Raw genomic sequence first — 23,837 nt, 5'->3', positions numbered from 1 at the left:
CATTAGATTTCTGCTTTCTTCATAACCTGACTCTGGAATCATGTGTTTTTGTGAATGCATTCTGATCTGACTAGAGCTACTAGGGAATTTTAGTCCTTGAGGATTGTTCTGAATACTGCAGACTTTAATTCCGATGAATAATCCTGGTAATGTAGGCTTCCGGGAACCTCATAACCTTCCAAATATCTCAGTTGGCTGCCTATCATGCATGGACCAAAAATAGGGGCAACATTTACTCCCTTTAGCCATTTCCTTGAAGATTGCTTACTCAAAAAACACTGCGTTTATTATAGCTTTATCTCTTAAATAAACATGCATTCACACAAGCCTTGTAAATGAACTACGCTTGGTGCATTCCTCTGTTTTATTCAATCTTCCTCTTTGACCAGAGCTACTAATCAGAGAGCCTGGGTGGATGGGAAGTAGCTGAGAGGAGAGGTTATGGGGCAACAAAGTGGGTCAGAATCATCCTCTACTTTTCACTGGAACTTTTCCATCCACTGCAGTCCGCAGTGGTTTGGTGACAATCTGTACTTAAAGGCAGGAGTCTTCTGCCATCCCATGTGTCCTACTTCAACCAGTACAAAATAGCTATAGATATTCAATAAGGAGCAAGTGGTGGGTTATATGGTTGGAAAGGAGCCAGTTTATCTATGTATTATTTTTTTTAAAAAAATAAATAAATAAGGCTGGATCACAGTAATTAATATTTTCAGCAAAGCAATGCCCTCTGAACTGAAGAAAATTGCTGTGTCACTTGAACTGAAGGAGAGTAACATTGTGTAAGCAGGAAATAAAGCTTCCATCAGTCATGATAATGAAAGTGTCCAATAAGAGAAAGTGCATGAGTAGCATTACAACAAATCACGAAATCCAAATAATGCGCAGCTCAAAACTGAGGCTCAGTTTAGCAGCTGAAAGGATGTTTTCTTTGATAGTCTCCTGGACCCAAGTTGATTGCGTAGCAGAATCTCTGGTGCTGTGTTTTTAAATGACCCATTAAGGCTAAAAGAAACTTTTATCACCTTGTACAAAACCCTGAACAAAAATATTCCAACGTAACGTAATGGAATGGAGTGTTGCTTCCGTAGGCCATGGTTTCCCAAACTAAAAGTATTCAGGCAAAAAACGATGGTTGTAAAACAAACAACTGTTACCTTCGTTGCTGCTTACCCTGGTGTCTCAGAAAGGATGCATTGCTTTCTTCTGTTGGAAAAGAGCCTTCCAGGTCCTTTGCAAAAGAAAGACAATAGTTCTTAGCAAAAATTATCGTTAGCTGTATTAGTGAGCTTGGCCTACTTGGTCTTAATGCCAGAGCTTATCTATACTGCCGAATAGCAGCCCCAAGAGGGTGGGGGGACAACAGCCAGAGCCTGAGGACTGCATTTATACTGAACCAGTGCCAGTCTAAAACATTTTTGCAGCCTCAAGCAGAGACCAAATGCTTCCCCACCCTCCAAAAATCTAGCATCACTACTGTTTCAAGCCTTGATAAATCTTTCAGACATCAGTTCCCGCACTCATTTCCAAATAGGAGGTGAGCCTTCCAAGCCCTCAGTTTCCTCTTCTGAGTGCTCAAAATCAAAGCTCAGGAAAGGAACCCCCCCACACACACCAGCACCAAAACACACGCCCTTTGCTACCCCTCTTACCTTCATAGCAGAAGTAGCAACGAAACAAGAGGCAAAGGGGCAGCATAGCTTCTCCCTCTTTCAACCTTTCTCTCCTGCTTCTGTCTTCGTTGCTGTCCAGGGTAAGTAACACTGGGCGCAGTGGGAAGGGTAGCTTGTTAAAGGCTCCTGTTTTGTTTAGGGGCATGATTCTCGCTTAGGATGCAAGAGGTCCCAGACAACACCCAACAAAGATACTGAAATGCACCTTAATATAACTATTTAGATATCGCAGAGCCTGCCATGTAAGAGCAGGCTGCAATTATTATTATTATTATTATTATTATTATTATTATTATTATTATTATTATTATTTTAAAAGATTACAGTAGTGAGTTCGCTTAACAAAAATCCCCCTGATTTCTGAATTTGAGTAAATATTGGGTTAAATGTGTGGTACGGGACAAATAGTTCCCTAAAGACGTCAGCATTATTATATGGTGAAGGCATGACTACTCAGGTAATATGTCTGTATGTTTGCTAGTCTGCATTGAATGACTCATGGTTAATAAGCTTGCTATTACCTGCTTACATAGCACTTTCAAATTCGCAAAGCACTCTTCAGTCTTCACTGACAGTGTGGGATTCACAGTCAACATTTTACAGATGGGGAACTGAGGTTGAGAAATTACGATTAGCCAAAAGCCACCCAGTCATGGCTGAGCTTGGCTTTCACCTTCAGTCTTCTATGTATATTTGGAATCTATGCACTGGTTAGCATGTGAAATACTGAAATACATATTTTATTCTCCAGGCAATAAACCAGGCAGGAGCAGGACCCTACAGTGACCTAGTCACCTGCAGAGCTCCAGCGTCTGTACCTGATGCTGTATCCACCCTCTATGTGTCCAATGATGAGCACTTGGATGCCTATCCGATATCACCCTTTGTGTGCCTTGTATTGAACTGGGAAGAACCGTGCAATAATGGGTCTGAGGTTATTTCGTACAACGTTGACCTTGGCGATGTTACCATACCAGTGGGTAATGTCACAAGCTATGTTGTTAATGACCTGCTTCCAGAAACCACATTCCGGTAAGTGTAATTTAAAACAGTAACTCTCTTCCTGAGTCCTGCTTGTGGGTCTCTGGGCAACAGCTGGTTGGCCACTGTGAACAGAATGCTGGACCAGATAGACCCGTGGTCTGATCCAATATGGCTCTTCTTATGATCTTATGTTCAATAGAGGTCTGGAAGCGTACATTTGGATGTAGAAAAGATTGCAAAGGGCTCAACCTGGTACCCTCCAGATGTGTGGGACCTCAACTTCCATGGCTTTAAAAGGGGGTTGGATAAATTCCTGGAGGCTACCAGCCCTGATGGTTGTGTGCTATCTCCAGTATTCGAGGCAATAAGCCTGTATCCACCAGTTGCTGGGGAACATGGGCGGGAGGGTGCTGTTGAACCATGTCCTGCTTGTTCATCCCTGGCCGATGGCTGGTTATCCACTGTGTGAACAGAGTGCTGGACTAGATGGACCCTTGGTCTGATCCAGCATAACACTTCTTACGTTCTTAATTCCCGGCCAGCATGGCCAGTGCTGACTAGGAATTATGGGAGTTGCAGTCCAACTTATCTGGAGGGCTCCAGGTTAGGGCAGGCTGGATTAAACAATAATTCAGCTCGTATAGCAGCAGATCTTTCAGAAATCCTGAGTTCTACAGATGTTGCTTGTTATGAACCCCAACAAATTAATATGGGGTAAATTTCAACATATAGTTAAAAATCTGAGATGATTGTACTGACTGAATGATTTTAGTTTATTGTCTTGCTCTGTACAGATAGCTATGCAAACAATGGGCCTTGGCTGCCACTGCACAAAGTCTAACCCTGGTTAAGTGTACACAGCTGGGGCAGAAACTGCTTTATCCTGCTCCCCTAACACATTAAGACTGACCTTTCTATTGATCTTTAGGATGGCATCTTGTAGGGCTGCCCTCCTAATATACCCATCCCAGCTCTGCCCTCTGAGAGACAGCTTAAGATTTTTTGGTGCCTGGTGCAGAAAATCCAAATGCTCCCCCACCCCACCCCCACACACACCCTGCAATGCAGCAGTCTGCAAATGTGGTGGGCAGTGGCATCAGTACATCTTTCTGATTGCCCCTGGATGCCCAGCACAGAGTGGGGCCCTCTTCCTTTCCCCAGTATCTCATCCTATCAAATGGGAGGGCTGCCTCTGCCTCTCTTCCCACCAGTACCATGCAAGTGGCCTTCAGTGACTCTGTTTTGTTGCTGGCAGGTGCGGTGGGGTTCTGTTACAAGATGGAGAACAACTTCTTGCTTCCACTATATTACTACTGCCTATAGCTATGTAGTCACTTATGCTGTTGGCAGTGATACACAATAGACTTTGACACTGTGTTGAGAGGCAAAAGTAGCATCTGCTTGTGTTGCCAATGGATTCTACCCTTCAAATGTTCGATTGGTATCTTCTCTTAATTATCATTTATTAACTCAGTGCGTTGACCTTTTTTGTCTTTAGATATATGGAAACATTGATAGCTATTGTAGCATAAATAAGTATGCATTAAACTAATTATGATGGACGTACTAACTATTGGAAACAATTAAAGGTTTCCAGAGTAGAATGATGCTTCGTTGCACAACGCATTAAGCTAATTTTTCAGATCCTGGACAGTAATTATTAAGTGTGCATCCTAACTCTGGCAGTGTGCTTGTGGTGATAAATAAGTGGCTTAACTGATAATTATTATGATTTTTCTTGTAGACGTCTGAGAAATTATTTTAATTTTGGTCTGAATGTAGGTAAAGTGTCTGGTAGCAAATGTAATTCCAAAATTGTAAAATTGCTCAAACTCATTCCGTCCTCAGGCCTCTTTGTAATAATGGCTCTTCAGTCCAAATTATCTCTAATAATGGCAAGGAACATGGTAATACATATATAATTTATTATTATTAGCTATTGCCTATTAGGTGCTTGCAATGTGCTTCATCAAATATCATTCCAATAAGATGGGGAATGGAGGCATAGAGATACTAGTAGCCCCAAAGTCATCCCTTGAGTCCACAGATGACCAGGAATATGAGTCTAGTCCTCTTCCCTGGTCCAAGTCTACTGTGTTGCATATTGGAGACACAGATCCATCATAAGAACATAAGAAGACCAGGGTCCATCTAGTCCAGCATTCTGTTTATACAGTGGCCCTCCAGCTGCCCATGGAAAACCCAAAAGCAAGACATGAGTGCAACATTACCCTCCCACCCAAGTTCCCCAGCAATTGGTGAACATGGGCATACTGCCTCTGATACTGGAGGTAGCATATAGCCATCAGGGCTATTATGAGAGGGCGGAAAGTTGTCTCCTATCATTTGCTTACAGCTACGCAATCCCCATTCAAGTAAACAATCTGGAGTGAATGTTGTGGTGAGAGAGAGATTATTTGCCTTCATTATTCAACAAAACCCATGGACAACATGCTTCACTCTTTCCTTCGCACAAGGAGTCAGACAAACTAGGCCGCAGTTAGCCACAGTGTCCTATTACAACTAATTAGTCAGGCTGAGTTGGACAGCAATTGGAAGCCAATTTTTTGGTTTCTGGCCACCATGGTTAGCCACAACTTCCTGGTCAGTTCTGCCCCGTGTGCGAAGGGAAGAGTGAAGTGGCAGCAAAGAGACTGTGTGAATGAGGCTTATGCATATCCTGGCATATGAATCCAGGATTTGATTGTCCACACCAAGCATTTGTCTGATATTCCCAGATGTAGGAGGGATCCAACGTTTACATATAAACATCCGGAAAATTTGAAGGAAATATTGATACATAGTATGCGGAAAGTCCCATCCACTCCTTTGCCCTCCACAATAATTTATGGGATATATAAACTTATTTGTTTGCTGTGTTCAGTTTCTTTGGTTAGGATCATCCCCACATACATTTGCTTGTGTTTGCAGGCAAGGCAGACCTTCAGCTCCTCCGTCATTATACTTGGAAAGGTTCCTTTTATCCCACATCTTTGTATTGCCCCTGAAATATTCATCTGTGCCCTATTTGTCCTCCAGGTACTCTATTGCTCTGTGAATAAATGTGCCCCGGTCACATTAACCTCCCCAGCAAATATATTCAGGACAACGTGTTTTTCTGGTGCTTACTATTATTATCATGTTCGCTGCAGCTACCATTATTTATTTACTTATAACAAGATAATATTGCACTAGAGACGCTCTATATTTGAGGAAAGCAAAATAAAAGAATCTTTGTAGCCTATATGAAGTATGCCTATCAAGCAAATCTTTGTATTTTAGATCATTCATTCTGCATTTTTTACTTTTTGTAGTAATTTAGTCTCCTTTTATTTAACTCATTTATTCATTTGATAGGGTTCCCCCCCCAAGGCAGCTCACAAAACCTAAAAGTAACCAAAAAAAGCAATAATTTCTGGCAAAAAATGAATACAATAACACTTACTATTATTATTATTATTAATAATAATAATAATTTTATTACTAATACAATTAATTACTATGAATAATAATAATAATAATAATAATAATAATAATAATAATAATAATATTTTGGTGTTGGGGGAGGTGTGGGCCACGGGGGCTCTGGTGGCAAAAATGCCCCCTAAATCCTTTGATTTTGCCCATCCTGGTCTAAAACATGTCAATATTTACATATAAAATTGCCCTCCATCTTGTTCATGTCAGTTTGACAACCAGGGTGTGTAATTGTTGTTAAGTCTTCAACTTTAGCCCTTTGTAGACCCAAGAGATTTCCTTCTCTCCCCTTTTCCCCCAAATCTTTGGTTCTTAGGGTGCTTCCAGATGAGAATTTTCTTGTGTAATCGCCCTGTTTCATTCATGGAACTTCTGACCCATTTTCTCCCACTGCTTCTTCCATCTCTTTTTCCCCCCCAGAAAAATTAATCTGTTAAGGATGAAAAGTTGCATAATGCCTTTTTTATTGGTACTGCAAGCCTCTTCTATTTTGGGTAGCAGACCCTACTGAAGAGGCAGGACCTAGCTCAGTTGGATACCCATTCAGGGATTGGCAGAAAGGAAGTTCCAGGAGTGTGTTCAGACATGTCTGAGCTCAGATCTTGGATAGGCAGAACAAGATTGCTGAGTTACTGGTAGTCTGAGTGCTAAGATAAAATATGCTGGTATTTTTGGCATTTTGGGCCTGCCCCTTTTGCTATGGTCCCTCCCACTACTTTATTTATTTATTCATTTATTTATTGCATTTTTATACCACCCAATAGCCAAAGCTCGAATAGAATAGAGCTCCCGAAAGCTCCTCCAAAATTAAACTTGACCCTTCCTTAGAGTGCTTCCAGACAGAGGGGTCCTAGTGCTAACAATCAGTAGACATTGTGCAGCTATTCCATCTTTTCTTCCTCAATGGATTTTCAGTGGAAAGCTAAAAAGCTGAAAGAAGTGGTAGGAAAATACGGGACATTTACAAGTGGGCAATGTCCGGACCCTCCATAAAATTCTGTGAATGAAGCAGAGGACAATGGCACCCTAAAAGCCTCATCTGGAAGCATCCTACAGTTGGCACTCTACTAATCCCTTTGCCTCCTAGTTATTTAAAATTCAGTTGTACATAAAACATCTCCTCTTACCTTGCCCAGCTTAGACTTTTTTGTTTTATCTCTGTGAATAAAGTATTCTTCTCCTTGCTAGTCACGGCCCACTTGGTTTCCTAGAGTACAGGCTGGTGGCTATCAGCCTTCTCTTTCTGCACATTGTAGTGGGTTGGGATCCTGACTTAATCATTCTTAGAACAGAGCCTTGGGATGTTGCACACCTGTGGCTGCATGACTCTGCCCATCCACCGTGCTCCAAAAGGTGGGTAATAAGGAGTATGTTTCAGAGACGGACCAGAGTGCACAAACAGGTACGTGAAGGATGAGGCAGCCCTTCAGGTATCCTGGCTCCAGACTTCTAAGATTAACACCATAATGAATTGGGTACAGCAGTCAATTGGTAACCAGTGGAGGGAGCCACAATTCAAATTCAGTCTACTGAATATTTGGACCAGTTGGGATTTCTGAGTATTTTTCAAACAATGTTACTGTAGCGTGAATGACTGTGGCCAGGTTTGGCTTTCTCCTGCATAAGCACACGTAAGAAGGAGTTTCTATTAATGATTGGAGCTGTAATTCTTGTGGTGGTTCTGCACCTTGCATAGAAGATGTGCAAGAGGAAACATGAATGTCTCGTGCTTCTTCCTGCTACTCCCACCTTTTAAGTCACACACAAAAGGCAGGAGCATCTTCCACCTTTTGTGCACTACCAAGAAATATGGTAAATGGAAGGAAGCATGAGTCACTCACATGTTCTTAGTCACAACTTATTATTATTATTATTATTATTATTATTATTATTATTATTATTATTTATATAGCACCATCAATGTACATGGTGCTGTACAGATTATACACAGTAAATAGCAAGACCCTGCCGCATAGGCTTACAATCTAATAAAGTTGTAGTAAACAATAAGGAGGGAAAGAGAATGCAAACAGGCACAGGGAAGTGTAAACAGGCACCGGGTAGGGTGAAGCTAACAGTATAGAGTCAGAACAAACTCAATATTTAAAAGCTATAGGGAAAAGAAAAGTTTTTAGCTGAGTTTTAAAAGCTGTGATTGTGTTTGTAGTTCTCAAGTGTTCTGGAAGAGCGTTCCAGGCGTAAGGGGCAGCAGAAGAAAAAGGACGAAGCCAAGTAAGGGAAGTAGAGGTCCTTGGGCAGGCGAGAAGCATGGCATCAGAGGAGCGGAGAGCACGAGCGGGGCAATAGTGTGAGATGAGAGAGGAGAGATAGGCAGGAGCTAGACCGTGAAAAGCTTTGAAGGTCAACAGGAGAAGTTTATATTGGATTCTGGAGTGAATTGGAACGTTCTGTGGAACATGCAAATCAGCCCTCTTTGAATGAAAGGAGTTGTAGATGGCCACTTGGAAATGTAAGAGTTCCTCATTCACTCCTACCATACTCACATGGATCAGTTTCCATGTGCAGCATGAATTTGCTTAGAGGGGCACAAATTTGAAGGAAAGGCTTGGGATCGAAAGATTTGTAAAGAGGCAGTCTAATGGTATAATGAAGGCTCTTTGCTTCTTTCATGTGCCTTTCCTTGCTTAATGTAATCCAGTCGCAAGACATGTTGAATAGCCAAATTTAGGGACTATTGTATGAACAGCAGCTGATGCAGGATATATGCAATTTTTGGCTTGAGAATAAAATAAAAGAAATAAGAAATAATAATACAGGCGTCATCTGTATTTTAAGCTGCAAGGTCCACCATCAACCTGTGCCAACCTGTACATTATGCAGTTCATCCATCTTGTTGATTTAGGCCTAATCTACACCAACCAGGATATTGCAGTATGAAAGCAGTATGAAAGCGGTATACGGTATGTGTCAATGGGCCCCAACAGTTGTCTGTGCACTTCAGTACCGCTATAAAGCAGTAATGTGGCTCCTGCCTCTTATATACCACTTTCATAGTGCAATATCCTGCTTGGTGAAGATTAGGTCTTTTTGCTTTTGAAGTACAGTGTCTATCAAGTTGGCTTGCCGCAAAAAATAATTTATTATCAACGAAGTGTAATTGCTGCCCAAGTAGAGCTCTTTGGCTGTTTTTCTCCTGTAGTTTGGTACATTTTAAAAATGAAAAATTAGACCACAGAATACCAACTAAAATTAGTCTAATTTAAAATTATACCATTTTTTTTAAAGGATTGGTTTGAATGTTCTTTGTATATTTTTGACATATAACTGTGCAGGGCCTGTGTTGATGGGCTTGTTCAGATATCACATCTCTCTCCCCAGCCCCCAGCCCCACATACACACAAATAGCTTATTAGGTATTAGGAGATCAGTTGCATGGGCTTTGCTGTTTTCAGTCCAGAATCACAGAAACTGAACCAGTCCACCACAAAATATCCAAGGATATTGTAAAGGCTTGTTTGACTTAGGAAATGATCTGATACGTATTTTTTACATGAACCTTTAGCTGTATCCCAGGGATAGGCAATTCCGTGCCCTCCAGATGTTTTCAGCTACAACTTCCATAATCTCTTTATCATTGGCCATGCTGGCTGAGGTGGAAGGGAGTTGGAGTCCAAAATATTGGGAGGGCAGAAGGTTGCTTCCTTCTGCTGTATCCCATAATGAGTCCTTCCATTGTCTTAAAATCTACTTGGAAATGAGGCCCTGCTGTCTAGTTTTTAAACTTAGTTCCAGTTATAGAATTAGTATTTTAGACCTGAAGACTTCCCAACATAGTGTCCTCCAGATGTTTTGGACCATGTGCCATCAGCCCCAACTAGCATGGTCAGTGGTCATGGATTATGGGAGTTAGAGTCCAAAGCATCTGGAGGGCACAAGCTTGGCGTGATAGAGCTTCAAGTATTGGAGTGGGGATTAGGAACATTTTCCCTTGCCAGCCATCACTATCTCTACACTAATCTTTGTGATACTGAGCTAGTCCTTGTTGTACCTTGCATGAATCCAGTAAAATGAAAAGGTGCACAGTTATCTCAAAATGATGCCCTTATACAGGGTCCAAGCCTAGGGGTGGGGAAAAGGATTCACTTTACTGGGGTCGTGCAGGTTCAGGGGGCATGGGCCAGGTTGCAACCCCATTACCTTATAAAAACAAATGAGGCTAAATTGTAGATCATACTTGTGGGCATTAATGGAACCTTTCCTCCTCCCTGTGTTTGTGTACCTATATTAAACAGATCTTGTGAATCTTCTTTTTTGATACTCAAAAGTAAGTGCAGGAGACCCAGTCTGGACTGAGCACTTGTGTTTGCAATTTGCATTGCCAAAATGGGGTCCATTTGTTTCAATTGCAAGGATGTCCCCCACCCCGATCTGGATTGGGACTACAGTGTGGTGGGGGGAGAGGATGAAGCCCCACTACTTCCTGGAGGCTAGGGCCCTGATCCAGATCAGATACCCCGCACTTACTTTTATTTATTTATTTATTTATTTATTTATTACATTTTTATACCGCCCAATAGCCGAAGCTCTCTGGGCGGTTCACAAAAATTAAAACCATAATAAAACAACCAAGAGGTTAAAAGCACAAATACAAAATACAATATAAAAAGCACAACCAGGATAAAAACCACGCAACAAAATTGATATAAAATTAAAATACAGAGTTAGTAAAATTTAAATTTAAGTTAAAATTAAGTGTTAAAATACTGAGAGAATAAAAAAGGTCTTCAGCTGGCGACGAAAGGAATACAGTGTAGGCGCCAGGCGGACCTCTCTGGGGAGCTCATTCCACAACCGGGGTGCCAGTGGAGAAAGCCCTCCTCCTAATAGCCACCTGCCTCACTTCCTTTGGCCCCTGTAGATGATCTTAAGGTCCGGGCAGGCACGTATGGGAGGAGGCGTTCCTTCAAATAACTTTTGAGTTGGCTTTTATGAAGGTGTCAATTAAGTAGGAATTTCACCAAACCTTGAATGCACTAAACATAATTTAGAACCCAAACCATCATTTGAGTTTGCAAACATACAGGCAAACATTGGGTTACAGTCACTTGTCCATTTTTCTTTTCCATCTGCTCAGCATTACCATTTCTGTGGTGCTGGGACCTCCGGGGCTGGTGCTATGGCCACAGGTGTAGTCTGCTATTTGAGTCATGATTCCAGACCACATTTAGAAACCATGGGCTTGTCTATACCAGAGGAGGGAGCGGGGAAGATCTTGCTATATGCTGATCGCAACGTCCTCCCCCTGGGTTCACAAGTGGCACACAACATCCAGTGAGGAAGCCGGACGTCGCAGCCGCCATTTTTTTTTTTTTAAAAGGCAGGAGCTGGAGCATACTTGCGCTTCAGCGAAAAAGTAAGTACCCCAAAAAAGGCCTAACCCCACTCCCCACCCACCTACGATGTCCCTGGACTTCCCCCGTTACTCACGGGGAGGAGGGAAGAAGCCGGGATGGGTGCCCACACCACTCGCGGTCCTTGGGATCATCCCGGGACCACGGGAAAAACTGTGCTAAAAGTGTCTGAAGATATCCCATGGAAAAGGAGGGATTGTCCCTCCCTGCTCCCGGGATCCCCTGTGCATCATGTGGGATGATCCCTGGATAAACACTGGTGTAGACATGCCCCATGGTTTTCAAACCCACCTGAAACTTTGGTTTCTGATTCTGGGTTGCTGGCTGATCACAAATCATTGTTTACCATTAGAGAAATCACACAACCCATAGCTGAGCTTCATTAACCATGATTTGGTATGTTTTCTGAAATGAACCTCTTCCCCTTTCTTGTAGATTTGGGTCATTGATTATATAAGGTGGGGGGTTGGTTTTTACTTCAGTTAGATGGCAATCTGTCTTGTTGCTAGCAAAGTTTTTCCCAACCTGGTGCCCCCAAAATATTTTTGACTTTAACGCCCAATGGCCCTAGGCAGCATGGCCAATGGTCTGGAATGCACGGAGTTGTAGTCCAAAACATCTGGCAGGCACAGATGTTTTGGGGAAGGCTGTGCTAGAGCAATGAAATTTCATGGTTTTATAACTCATGATTGGACTCCATGTGGAAGACTCTCTATTTCTTTGCTTTAGAGTTTAACTTACATTTCTGCTTGGAATCTGTTTAGAATTTTTTGTAATCAATACTATGTTGAAATTGTTAAACTCTTAGTTGAACTAGTTAAAAATCGTTATTGGTTAACAATAACTAGTTAAAAATCAGTTATTCTTGGGAATATGTTTGACCCAGTCAACAGCATGACCTTTGCTTGACTGATGCAAGATGTGTATGTTTTGGAAACCTATGTATCCCCATACCTGAGTACAAAATGTAGTTAAGGGTTCTCTTCTGTCTATTTTAGCGAGAAGGAATGGATGGGGTATCGATTAACTTAAAAATATTTTTCAACATCTTCTTCTTCTCGGTGTTTTCCAATCATAGGATCAGGATTCAGGCTGTCAATGAAATTGGAGCTGGACCTTTTAGCCACTTTATTAAGGCAAAGACCAGGCCGTTGCCACCTTTACCTCCTCGGCTAGAGTGCACTGCAGCCGGTCCTCAAAGCCTGAAGCTGAAATGGGGGGAAAGCAGCTCCAAACAGCATGCGGCTGATGACATGGTGTACATCTTGCAGTTAGAGGACAGGAACAAGAGGTAAGAGAGAGGGCAGCCCTGTGGGAACCATTCCTCTGGACGAGGTCTTTCTGTAGAGCAAAATTACAAAAGTGGTGCTTAACTAGTTTGTACCTTTTTATTTCATTATAAATGTATATCCTGCTTTTCAACGGAAGGAGTGTGTGGTGTGTAGATGTAATAGATGAACTGATTTTATGTAGTTTAATAGCTTTATCCTTTCAATTGGTGCTCTGCTATTGGAGCGTCTGTAGCTTTGGGTCCAAATGTCCCAGCAGTGTTGATATACCAACAAGATGAGCAGCGACAAGATGCCTCGCTGCTTTCCAAAGTTAGCATAAGGTTGTGGGGTTGCTGGTCCTCCCTTCCCCGAGCTAGAAGAACCTCCCAGGCCCTGCACTCAGTTGCTGAGAGGCTGGGAAAGCAGCAAGGGATCTCGCTACTTTCTGAACCTCAACAAAGAAAGCTCCTGTCTCTTCTCTCCCCCTCCCCCCCCCGCTCCCCTCCCCCCCCCCCAAATGGGTTGTCCATGCAGTTGTGCTGGACTCAAAAGGCATTGAACCGGTTTGCATGACATGGTTGGCTCATCAAAGGTTATTTAACCCATGATGAGCTGCGGCATGTGCTGGGCGCTCATGGCCACCATTTTGAATATGCAACCCACAATCAGGGGTTGCATATTCAAAACAGCACATGCTACCGCTCATCAATGAGCCGGACGTGTCGTGTGAACTAGGTCAGTATGTCACAATCCAGGCGGCTACCAAGACCAGCAATAATGTGTGAATCTCTCTTCAGGTTGCTGAATGTGTTGGGAGTTGCAGCTATTCAAGTCTACAATAACTGCAACCAGATTCATCGTTAAGTTGAAATACCATATTAAATTTATGTAAGAGGAAGAAGGAAAGAAACGGATGGTTGGTCTGATAGCATGCACTGGTTTCCAAAGCCAGTGCAGTGTGGCTTTATTGCAAAGTAAATTAATATAGCATCACCCTAACAGAACAGAGCCTTCAGCCGTGTTTAGTGGGAAGAGGGAACAGGTTCAGGGACTGGAATTTTATGTGGAAAGAGGTGTGCTACTAATTCAGAAGGAGTATTACCATTTTCAACTGATAGCACAGTTGCTTTTTTAGAAGAAGTTAGCATAACTGGGCCTGTCTTGCAACCCCCCTCCCCCCTTCAATAACTCTGAAACCTTGTTGTTTTCTTTCTAAAGAAATGCCAGGAGACATTCCGTGAATAGAAATCCCCCTTGGAAAACAGTGACTAATAGAACAGCTGCTTAGTTGCAAAGCCGTGCTTGGCAGATGTATGGTCTCTGCAGCAGTGTGTAATTGAATAGAATGAAATTATTTTTCTATCTGGCAAGCTCTCTTATTTGCCCATACATTAAACTGCTAGTAGAAACAATACTGACAATCAGGAAGAACGTTACTGACTAGGCCTCTTAGCAGAGACAGAGCAACAACCTGACTTTCTTTTCTAAGGGCAAATCTGTTTAAGTCTCTGGCTGCTCTAGCTTTGTACATGGACCAGTAGCCAAAGTTGTGGTCTCTGTTGTGTTGTCCTTGGTAGTTGATGTAAGGGTCAGGGACACCATTCATAGTTATTCCACACGGGCAGTCATATTTCTGGCCATCCTGCCAGTTTTATTAAATGACTGTTGTAATAAACAATGACGTGTACTAGGCATTCATACTAAGACCCAGATCACTGATTTCAAATTACAATGGACATAAGAAGTTACCTTATGCCAAGTCAAATTGTTTGTCCATCGAGGCTGGACTCATCTTGTCTAACTGATAGCACCCCACTCCCTAGATTTTTCCCAGTCCTGCTACCAGCAACAACAACAAAAAAGATGACAAGGATTGAACCTGGGGCTCAGATACAGCAGGAGGAATACAGTGTTAGGAACATAGCCAAAAGTTTCCTTATACTGAAATAGACCACTGGTCCATCTAGCCCAGTATTGTCATCACTGACTGGCAGCGGTTCTTCAGGCTTTCAGGCAGGAATTTCTCCAGCTCTTCCTTGAGATGCCAGGGGTTGAACCAGAGGCCTTCTGCATGCAAAGCGGGTGCTCTACCACTGAGCCAGGGCCCCTCTCCTTTGATGTAATATGTTGTTGCACTGAATATATCATTGAGTGAACTTCTCAATCTCTCCCATATTGAAATCTGAAAATGTTCCTCAGCAAGAAGTCCCAATACAAGGGACCTTTGGATAGTGCATGCTTCGTTGGTTATGGAGGTGGCAAAGCAAGATACTGGGGAAGCTTTTATTTAATAAAGAAGTTTGACTGAAGGTACATGTCGTAAAGATCCAGGTCAGGGTCTTCATTTGCTCTCAATTCAGTGGCTTCTATTTCAGAAGATAAATTTAGCATCTCTTGTTTCATCCTTGTGTTGATTTCTTTTGAAAATGAGAGGTCTGTCTTTTCAAGCCGCAAGTGCAATGAAACATTTCTGTGTGGACTCTGCATGCCTTCCTTATAAGTGGAGCTCTGGGTTATTGTGTGGGAGGATATTTAACCATGGGATAGGTAATCTCACAAATGTTTTCCAGAGCGTAATGGGGTTATTTTATAAAAAGAAGCTGAAAAACCAGGTCAAACAAATTAACCTCATTACATCAACACTTTAATTTTTGATGGCGGTCATTAGTCTTCAGCTCTCAACCAATTATAGCTGTTCTGGGAACTTTGCAGGTGTTTCCAAGAGCCGGCGGTGAAGTGATACAATTAACTAATGTGTTAATTATGGATCGCTTTGCCAATTATGCCAATGTTTCCTTGAGCGCTTGCCAGTGACGTTGTCTCTCTATAACTTCCAATTCATCAATAAACAAAACTGTGAGCAGTGGTAGAGACCTGTTTTCCATGCAGAATGGCCTCCCTCGATTCAGTCCCTGGCATCTCCTGTCTGAAATCCTAGAGAGTCACTGCCAGTCAATGTAGACAAGACTGGCTTAGATGGACTTGGGATAAGGCAGCTTCCTATGTGACTTGCCAAAAGTAAAATGGGGTTTCCTAAGAGTGGGTTAAGACTGTAGTCGCTAAAATGAAGAGGATAAGCAGTTGATGTCCATACTACAGATTTAAACCAGTTTCAAACCTGTTCAGCCAACCATGAAACCGTGGATAGTTTAACATAAGAACATAAGAAGAACCATGCTGAAACAGACCAAGGCTCCATCTAGTCCAGCACTCCGTTCATATAGTGGCCAAACAGCTGTCAATCAAGGACACAAAAGCAGGACATGAGTGCAACAGCACCCTTTTGCCCATGTTCCCCAGCAACTGGTGTACATGGGCTTACTGCCTCTGATACTGCAGGCAGCACATAGCCATCAGGACTAGTAGCCCTTGGTAGCCTTCTCCTCCATGGATTTGTCCAATCTTCTTTTAAAGCCGTCCAAGTGGATGGCCATCACTACATCTTGTGGCAGTGAGTTCCATAATTTAACTACGTGCTGTGTGAAGAAGTGCTTCCTTTTATCTGTCCTGAATCTCTCACCAGTCAGTTTCATGGGATCATCCCATTGGGTCTAGTATTATATGAGAGGGAGAAAAATGTCTCCCTATCCACATTCTCCACACCATGCATAATTGATTAGTTTAGTTACAGAGACAGGCAACAATTCTCAGTATGCACATAAAATTCTAATTCCCAAAGTTATTTGACAATGGTATGCCTAAATAATTTTGATAATGATTTTAATTTGTTGTATAACTGTGTTGTCCTTATTGTCTGGGCCACTTGGTTTGGTCTTTTGGAGTTTTGACTATCAGGAAACAATACCTGTAATTTTGGTCTGGCTTAGTGTATAAGTGGGTCTCTTTATGTTTTGCAGTTATCCATGAATTTTCATTCTTTCTTCTTCCTCCTCTTCTCCTTCCTTTACTAGATAGTTTGTTTCAGTTAATCATTTGCTTTTTGTCTTAAACAATGTGTAACGTATTTTTAATATATGTGTGTTCCCTGAGGTCCACGGGCATTGAGGTTAGGGTGCATTTATAAACCTAAATCATAAATAAGCACCATCCTGAGTTCCCTTTAATCTAGATAATACATATTGTACGTCCTTATCTCAAGTTATACAGAATGTATCAGTTCTAAAAGGACTCTAAGAAATCCATTATGAGTACTATTTCTAGAATATTATTTTGAAAGGAAAATGCATTTCCAGTTAATTTCAAGCAATTTTGTCTTACATGCGTACCTTTCCACATTATTTTTTCATGTTACTGTTTGAATGAATAAAGTGGGGTATGAATTAATTTTCATTGTTGTGCCCACTGTGCATCCTGGATATTTATTAGGCAGCTCACATACATAATTAGAAACATAAAGTACAGCTAAAATAATTTCTTTACGGTTACAAAACTAAAATGCTCATCATAGAAACACTACATCCCAGCATAGCAAATTGGTAAAACAAGTTAAGGACGCAATCCTATGTAGACAGGAAAAACAGTCCTGTCACTCCTAGCATCACCCAGTCAGCATGCTGGGAGTGGTAGGACTTTCCCCCACACACACATCTAAACATGCATTAGATTGCACCCTAAAACAATTAAAATGGAAACAGCAACAGTTTAAAAATGAAATACCCAGCCCAGCACCTTAACTAAAAGCAGCTATTAATATAGGTGATTCCCATGATAATTCCTGTATTAAAACTGATGTTAAACTTCCAGTAGAAATGTGGCTATCTCATGAATGGCTTATAACAGGAATATTACTGTATTGCAAAATCAAAATTTGCATGTTGGATAATAAGCAGCAATTTCAAAGAAATATGCTGTTAGGTTTTGAGAATGAAGCTAAGTGGCCCTCTTGTCCCCTCCAGTTCAACAATTTTAGCTCTATGCCCCATTACCTGTTCTAAATAGACTGATGGGAACAATTTTAGCTCATGGTTATTGTCATGGGTACTGTAATTCTTTTCTTATGCAGCTACATAATGATAAAAGTGCATTCAGCGCTGTAGAAGTGCCACATTTGTAGTAATCATGTTGTCCATCTTGAAACAGAAACATTTTGCTTGATTTTAGGTATTTGATCTGTTTAACTGCTGCAGTATTGTAAGAAGTAGAAGATGAATAATTCATTGTAATACAGGATTATTATTATTATTGAATTGCCGTATAAGTAATTCTCAATGCAAATACACAAGTTGACCCCAGCATCAACTATGTCACGTTTGCCCAACAAGGATGTATGTGTATATTCCAATACGATAAAGGTAAACAAATGATATGCCTTCAAAAGGATTCTACAGGCCGGCTCTGTGATCAGGAGCAGAACTACACAGCAGGACTTGGAAACTATTAATTAACTGGGTTTGAATGGGATTGGGAAGGGAAGTAACCAAGTTGTAGAAACATGTGCTGGGAATATTTGACGTTACAAGAACCATTTTCATCAAACCATGTGTTTCTCATAGGAAAAGGTCAAAACGTTGCTTGAGTTCACCTGTGGCCTGTAAATAACATGTGCAATGTGTTGGAGTTGTAAAATAATACCCATTAGCTCTTCTCACCTTTGACGCTGGTGTTTTCCACTTTGGGGTTTTCTGATTAGCTTTGGAAAGACTTTTGAGATATTGATCAGAATCTCAGTTTTTGGTTTAGATTTTTTTTTAATATGTAGCCAACATGACTGGGCATATTGCAATGATTTTTGTGTGTGTGTGTGTGTGTAACTGGCTTGCAATGCTGGTTTGGAGGGTGTGCGTACCATAATTTGCTGGTTTGAATGCCCAGGGCATGGTTGTGTAATGCCAACCATGGCTTGGCATTGCAGATGAACCAGCCTACTATATTAGCTTTAAACCTTTAAAAAAATGGTTTATACTCTTAACTGAATCAAGACCATTAACACCCACTTTAATAGCAGTATCTGATTTCTATCCAGCTTGGAGAGCTTCAGAAGTGGTGGTGGTGGGTTTAAAAATTCAAAAATGGATAGATTATCATATTTATTCATAATAATCAGCATGCAAATATTGAAAGGCTTTGGCTAGCAAATAAGGAAAGGAAATTGGCAATTAAGACTGAGCCATATGGTAGCAATAGTATTAATTTTTAATAGCCAAATATTTCAGGAACTAAAAACAAGACAAAAAAGGGCTGATACTATTTGACTAAAAGTATTCAGTATGTGGTACTACATATACATATTCATGTACGTGTGAATTTGCTGTTTCTGTTCTGTTCTCATCCTTAATGGTGGGTATTAGTTGTGATCCTTCATGTCGTCTAATAAGGGGGAAATGTATTCCAAGCTCTCACTATGTAATGGCAGCAAATCATAACCCACAATTTGCCGTGGCACGTACTAGGCAAGTTCCGCAGCCTTTTTTAATGTTCAACCCCTGATTGGGGGTTGTAACATGACATCCGAACCTGGATGCTCTAGGTTAATTGTGGGTTTAACAACTCATAATTAATGCACAGTTAGTAGTTGTTTAACCCAGGATAAACAGAAATGTGAAAAAGTGCTATCTTAAACCAAAACTAAACCTGAAAACAAAGTAAGTTTAAGAAAACTGATACAAACAATATATCAAATTTAGGTATAACTATGCTTATTACAATAAAATCATATTAGTAGAAAATATTTTTAATCTTAAAGCAAATACATACATTTAAAATTTAAACAGAATAGTCCACATACATCAACTCTGTATTTTAACCTTATATCAATTTTGCTGCGTGGTTTTATTCTGGTTGTGCTTTTTATACTGTATTTTGTATTTGTGTTTTTAACCTGCTGGTTGTTTTAAGATGGTTTTAATTTTTGTGAACCGCCCAGAGAGCTTCGGCTATTGGGCGGTATAAAAATGTAATAAATAAATAAATAAATAAATAAACTTCAAACAAAAATCCCCAAACGCGTTTCAACCATATAGGTCTTCATCAGTGGGAAAAGGTTATGTGGATTTATATATATATATATATATATATACATATATATATATATATATATATATATATATACATACATACATACACACACACACACACACACACACACACACACACACATATATATTTAAAAACAACTTTTTATGCCCCAGATATAGGGAGTTCCTATCGGACCTGAAAAGCAGAAAAAAGAAAAAAATAATAATCTTCAAGCTTGTAACAAGAAAGATGGGGGACTAGATACTCCCTCCTGTCTTCAAGAGGCTGGTGGATAAAGACACCTAATTAGTTTGCAAAGTTGGCATAATTGAAACAACACTCCCACAATTTGCTCATTCTTAGAGAAAAGTATATAATATTGAGTAATCTTACCTTGGCTCCCAAGTAATATCTAGTTGCATGAGTGATGTCTCGAATGAATAGGTATATGCAAAATTTGCAAGATAAACTTGGGAGCCATGTTCTCAATAATGCAGTTTTTATTTGCTGCCTCCTGATTGTGAGCCTGCTCCAGCTTTATTGTCAACTAATTAAGGAGTAAATAATCTCCGAAATCTGCTCCTGATTAGGCTGCCTTTCAAATCCTAAAACATGTAGCAACCGTACTGACGGCCTGTATGCTCTCTTAAAGGAGACTAAATGGACTAATATAGTGCTAAAAACGTAGTTAATACAAACCTAATAGTACTTACTACATATAAGAATGAACATAAATATGAAAATATATATCAAAACAATGACAAGAAATGACAGAAAAGGAATACAATAAAGCTGTACGTTGAAATAGAAGAATAGGATTACAACCAAGGCATCCAATTACACTCTTCATTGAGTCCTTGTGGTTGTAATGTAATGTCCTTACCCTATTTCTTCGATTCTGAGACGCACTTTTTTCCCCATATAAACATCTCTAAAAATGGGGTGCGTCTTAGAATCGCGGCTGTGTCTTAGTTTTTTTTTCCCTGTTGGTGGTACTGAAATTAGTGTGCGTCTTACAATTGATGGCGTCTTACAATCGAAGAAATACGGTATATACTTTTCTCTAAGAGTGAGCAAGTGGCCAACAAGAAGCCCATTTAGATGTTCCAAGCAAGCTTTTTTAAAACAAGGCCTCTTGCACACACTATGTGTCATTAAATGAATTCCATAGTTAATATAAAACCGTATTTGCTTTCTATTGCATTCATGTCCTGTATGTTTAAAGAAAGTAGATGAGGTTTTACTAACCCATTATCAGGTCTACGAACAACTTTTTAATCGGTTCTGAATAGTAATCGGATGGAAGATGCAGTAAGCGAGCCAATTATATTTGCCTCATTACTAAAATTTAGAGTATGGTTGGCTATGCTTTGCTCCATTCTTTTATTCTCCTCCCAAACATTTCTTCTTTGCACATAACGCCTCACTATTCATGCCACTCTCCTAGGGATGTCAGAGAAACCAGCAATGGATTCAAATGCCTTTCCATTAATCCATCGTGCGGATTCTGCAGCAGAAACGGCTTTTTCCAAGTCGTGTGGACTTGTGAAATGGTTTTTCTCTTTTCAGGGAGATTTGTGGTAATTCGCAAGTGCACATTACAGCTGATTCGCAAGTAAAATAAAACGAAAGCAGAATGAAATTCCAGTGGGGAAAAAATCTAATGGAACAATGGATCGAAAGATACAAAACATAGATGGAATGGATTTAACAAAACTCTTATTTTCTTCTCTCCTCCCGCAGTCCTCTTTCCATCCCCACACAGGGCTCCCCTCACAGGGCTCCACCTGCGAGTGTTATACACAGTAGTATTTCCACAGTATAATACTAATGTTGCTGTTCTGTATCAAGCACACCCACTGTTTTGTTCGTAATTTTTTTTGGAATAATACTTTATTCTATTATTTCTTTATTCATTGCATTTGTAGACCACCCATTAACTGGAGTTCTTCTTCATGGTCTCTGTGCATCACTGCGCGGAGACCTGGCTCAGGAAAAACTTCTATAGCTAAGAGCATTTTTTAGGCGGGAACCCCTCCCCCACGTCCAACAGTGCATGTCCCAACAGTTCCCGCTCTCCCTCAGTCTCTCTTCAACCGCCATAGTGGTGACCTCGTGAGGGAATCTTCTGGCTATAAAAGAGTCTTTTTGTATATATATTCGGCGTTTTATTCAATCTTTCTTTATTCTGTTTAGTCTTCTTCTGTCTTTTTCTCTGAGTTTTGCATTTTTGTTTATATTTCGCGATCGTTGGATCGCCCCTTAGGGGCATATATATGGCCTTGCGAGAGCCATTCAGCAAGTTGCTGCTTTCAGGCAAATACAGTGTACAACTAAATTAAAAACATAAAATACAAGCAATGGGTTGCATGCACTGCAGGCCTTCTACCAATAGAATGGTCACCACTAGCAGATCAAATTTCCTTTCCCCTCCTGCAACCCTCTGCACGACCTCCAGATCTGCTTTGGAAGGTTGGGGGATCTTCCAGAGCAATTGGTGGGTGGGATCTCGGGGCAGGAGAAGCGATATTCCTGCGCGAGCAGACGTCCACTCACCTGATGTTGGTTTTAACCCAAAAAACAATGATAAAAACAGCATATAATAAAATAATATGTATCTCTGTGTTTTTATTTTAAATAAGCCTCTGGAACTGTTTCCCAAGTGGGGGGAAATGGGCAATAATAAATCTGTTGGTTCTGAAATTCTCAGAGATCATACTGCCTCCTGCCTGCCAAATATCGACAGTGTAAAAATGGTTTTTGTTGCTTAAATTGTGTGGGTAGGGTGTTAGTTACATTGTTAATGAAATTAGCACTTAGTGGAACTCCTACATTTTTCGCACTGTAAACAAGTAGTGAAAATATGGCTTCCTTGTTGGTATACCAATTAAAGGGTTAACTGTCATTCAGTAAGTCACGGCTTCACTCATTTGCAACATCTAATGATTTAGCCTCTTCCCCCCAGTTCAAGCATTTCTAAGAACTTCATGTTCTTCGGTTCATTGGTCAAATTATCTGTTCCTGTTTTGAAGCTTCCTAGCTTATACACACATACACACACACACACACACACACACACACAGAGCTGATAGTTTGATATGCTTGGTAAACAGAAGAAGTTTAGGCATTCTTTTTTTTAAAAGAGCATGATATGACAGGCATTTATTGTCTTAAAATTAGCACTTTCCTGTGGTGGTAATCGCATTTGACTATTAGCAACTGTTGCCTGGCGAAGTGTGTAAACCTTGGTTTCAAACGCTGTGGTTGCTTGTGCTGTGGATAAAACAGCCTCAGGTCAGAAGTTTAGCTCATGAAGATATTAATGATATCTCTCCCACTCTTATTTTCCTTTCCGTTGCTTCCTATAAGGGTGACAAATCCCTGCACAGTAAAGCAGGACTCAACATTTTAGTTTACGTTGTTGTACTTTGCCTCATGTTGTCCGGCTCCAGCCTTTTTAAAGCCACAAATTGAGGTGACTTTCCTTTAAAAGTAGACCTGTTGGGATGCAGAATATCTCCCTTCAAAAAAAAAGGGGGGTGGGGAGAAACCCCTAAATAAAAATGTAAAAGCCAAGAGTAAAGAACCAAGGGAATCGGGATTCTACTAATAATTCTCAGGTTTGATTGGAATATCTTAAAATCTCTAGGAGAAATTCAATGCGCTGACATGCAAATCGTTTCCTGGAAGAGTGTACTGATGACAAAATTACACCCTTGCCATCTTCAGAGCATTCTTTCTAAGAACTCTGCATTCTGTGTATTTGTGTGTTATTACTTTGTTTGATGTTAGAACGGCAGGGAATGTGTATGGTTCAGGTGGTTAATGGAAATAAGAAACAAGGTGAGTAATTTTTCTGGGGATTATCTCCTTCTGGGGTGTTGTATTCCCCAGCCTTTGCATGTTTAGACTTCAAAAAGCTGAGTTTCCATTAAAAAGTGGTGCATGTTGGTGATACTCATTGTAAAACAGAGTGACATTTAGATTTGTGACCTTTTCACAAAGCTTTGCCCATATTGTATGGATGTAGGTGTGTGTTCTAGTAACCTTGCGTCATTGGAAGCAGAGTATGGTGAACAGTGTAATGGACATCAAGAACTCCTGGTCTTTGAAAATGAAGTTTCATAGCATGTGGCTGGAAATAG

The 23,837-nt window shown here is 40.7% G+C and overlaps 1 protein-coding gene across 2 annotated transcripts in view; it reads left to right on the top strand.

The window, feature by feature from the left end:
- Positions 1-23,837, top strand: part of FNDC3B (fibronectin type III domain containing 3B) — a 328,130-nt gene that overhangs the window by 270,837 nt on the left and 33,456 nt on the right. For both annotated transcript variants that reach the window (XM_063131975.1, XM_063131976.1), the window contains exons 22-23: positions 2,425-2,705; positions 12,585-12,797. In XM_063131975.1, the coding sequence (XP_062988045.1) occupies positions 2,425-2,705; positions 12,585-12,797 (494 nt within the window). The remainder of the gene's footprint in view (positions 1-2,424; positions 2,706-12,584; positions 12,798-23,837) is intronic.

This window comes from Elgaria multicarinata, chromosome 8 (genome assembly GCF_023053635.1).
Source record: "Elgaria multicarinata webbii isolate HBS135686 ecotype San Diego chromosome 8, rElgMul1.1.pri, whole genome shotgun sequence".
NCBI lineage: Eukaryota > Metazoa > Chordata > Lepidosauria > Squamata > Anguidae > Elgaria > Elgaria multicarinata.
The sequence above is the reverse complement of the archived record's forward strand: the minus strand, read 5'-3'. Positions and strand labels throughout refer to the sequence as shown.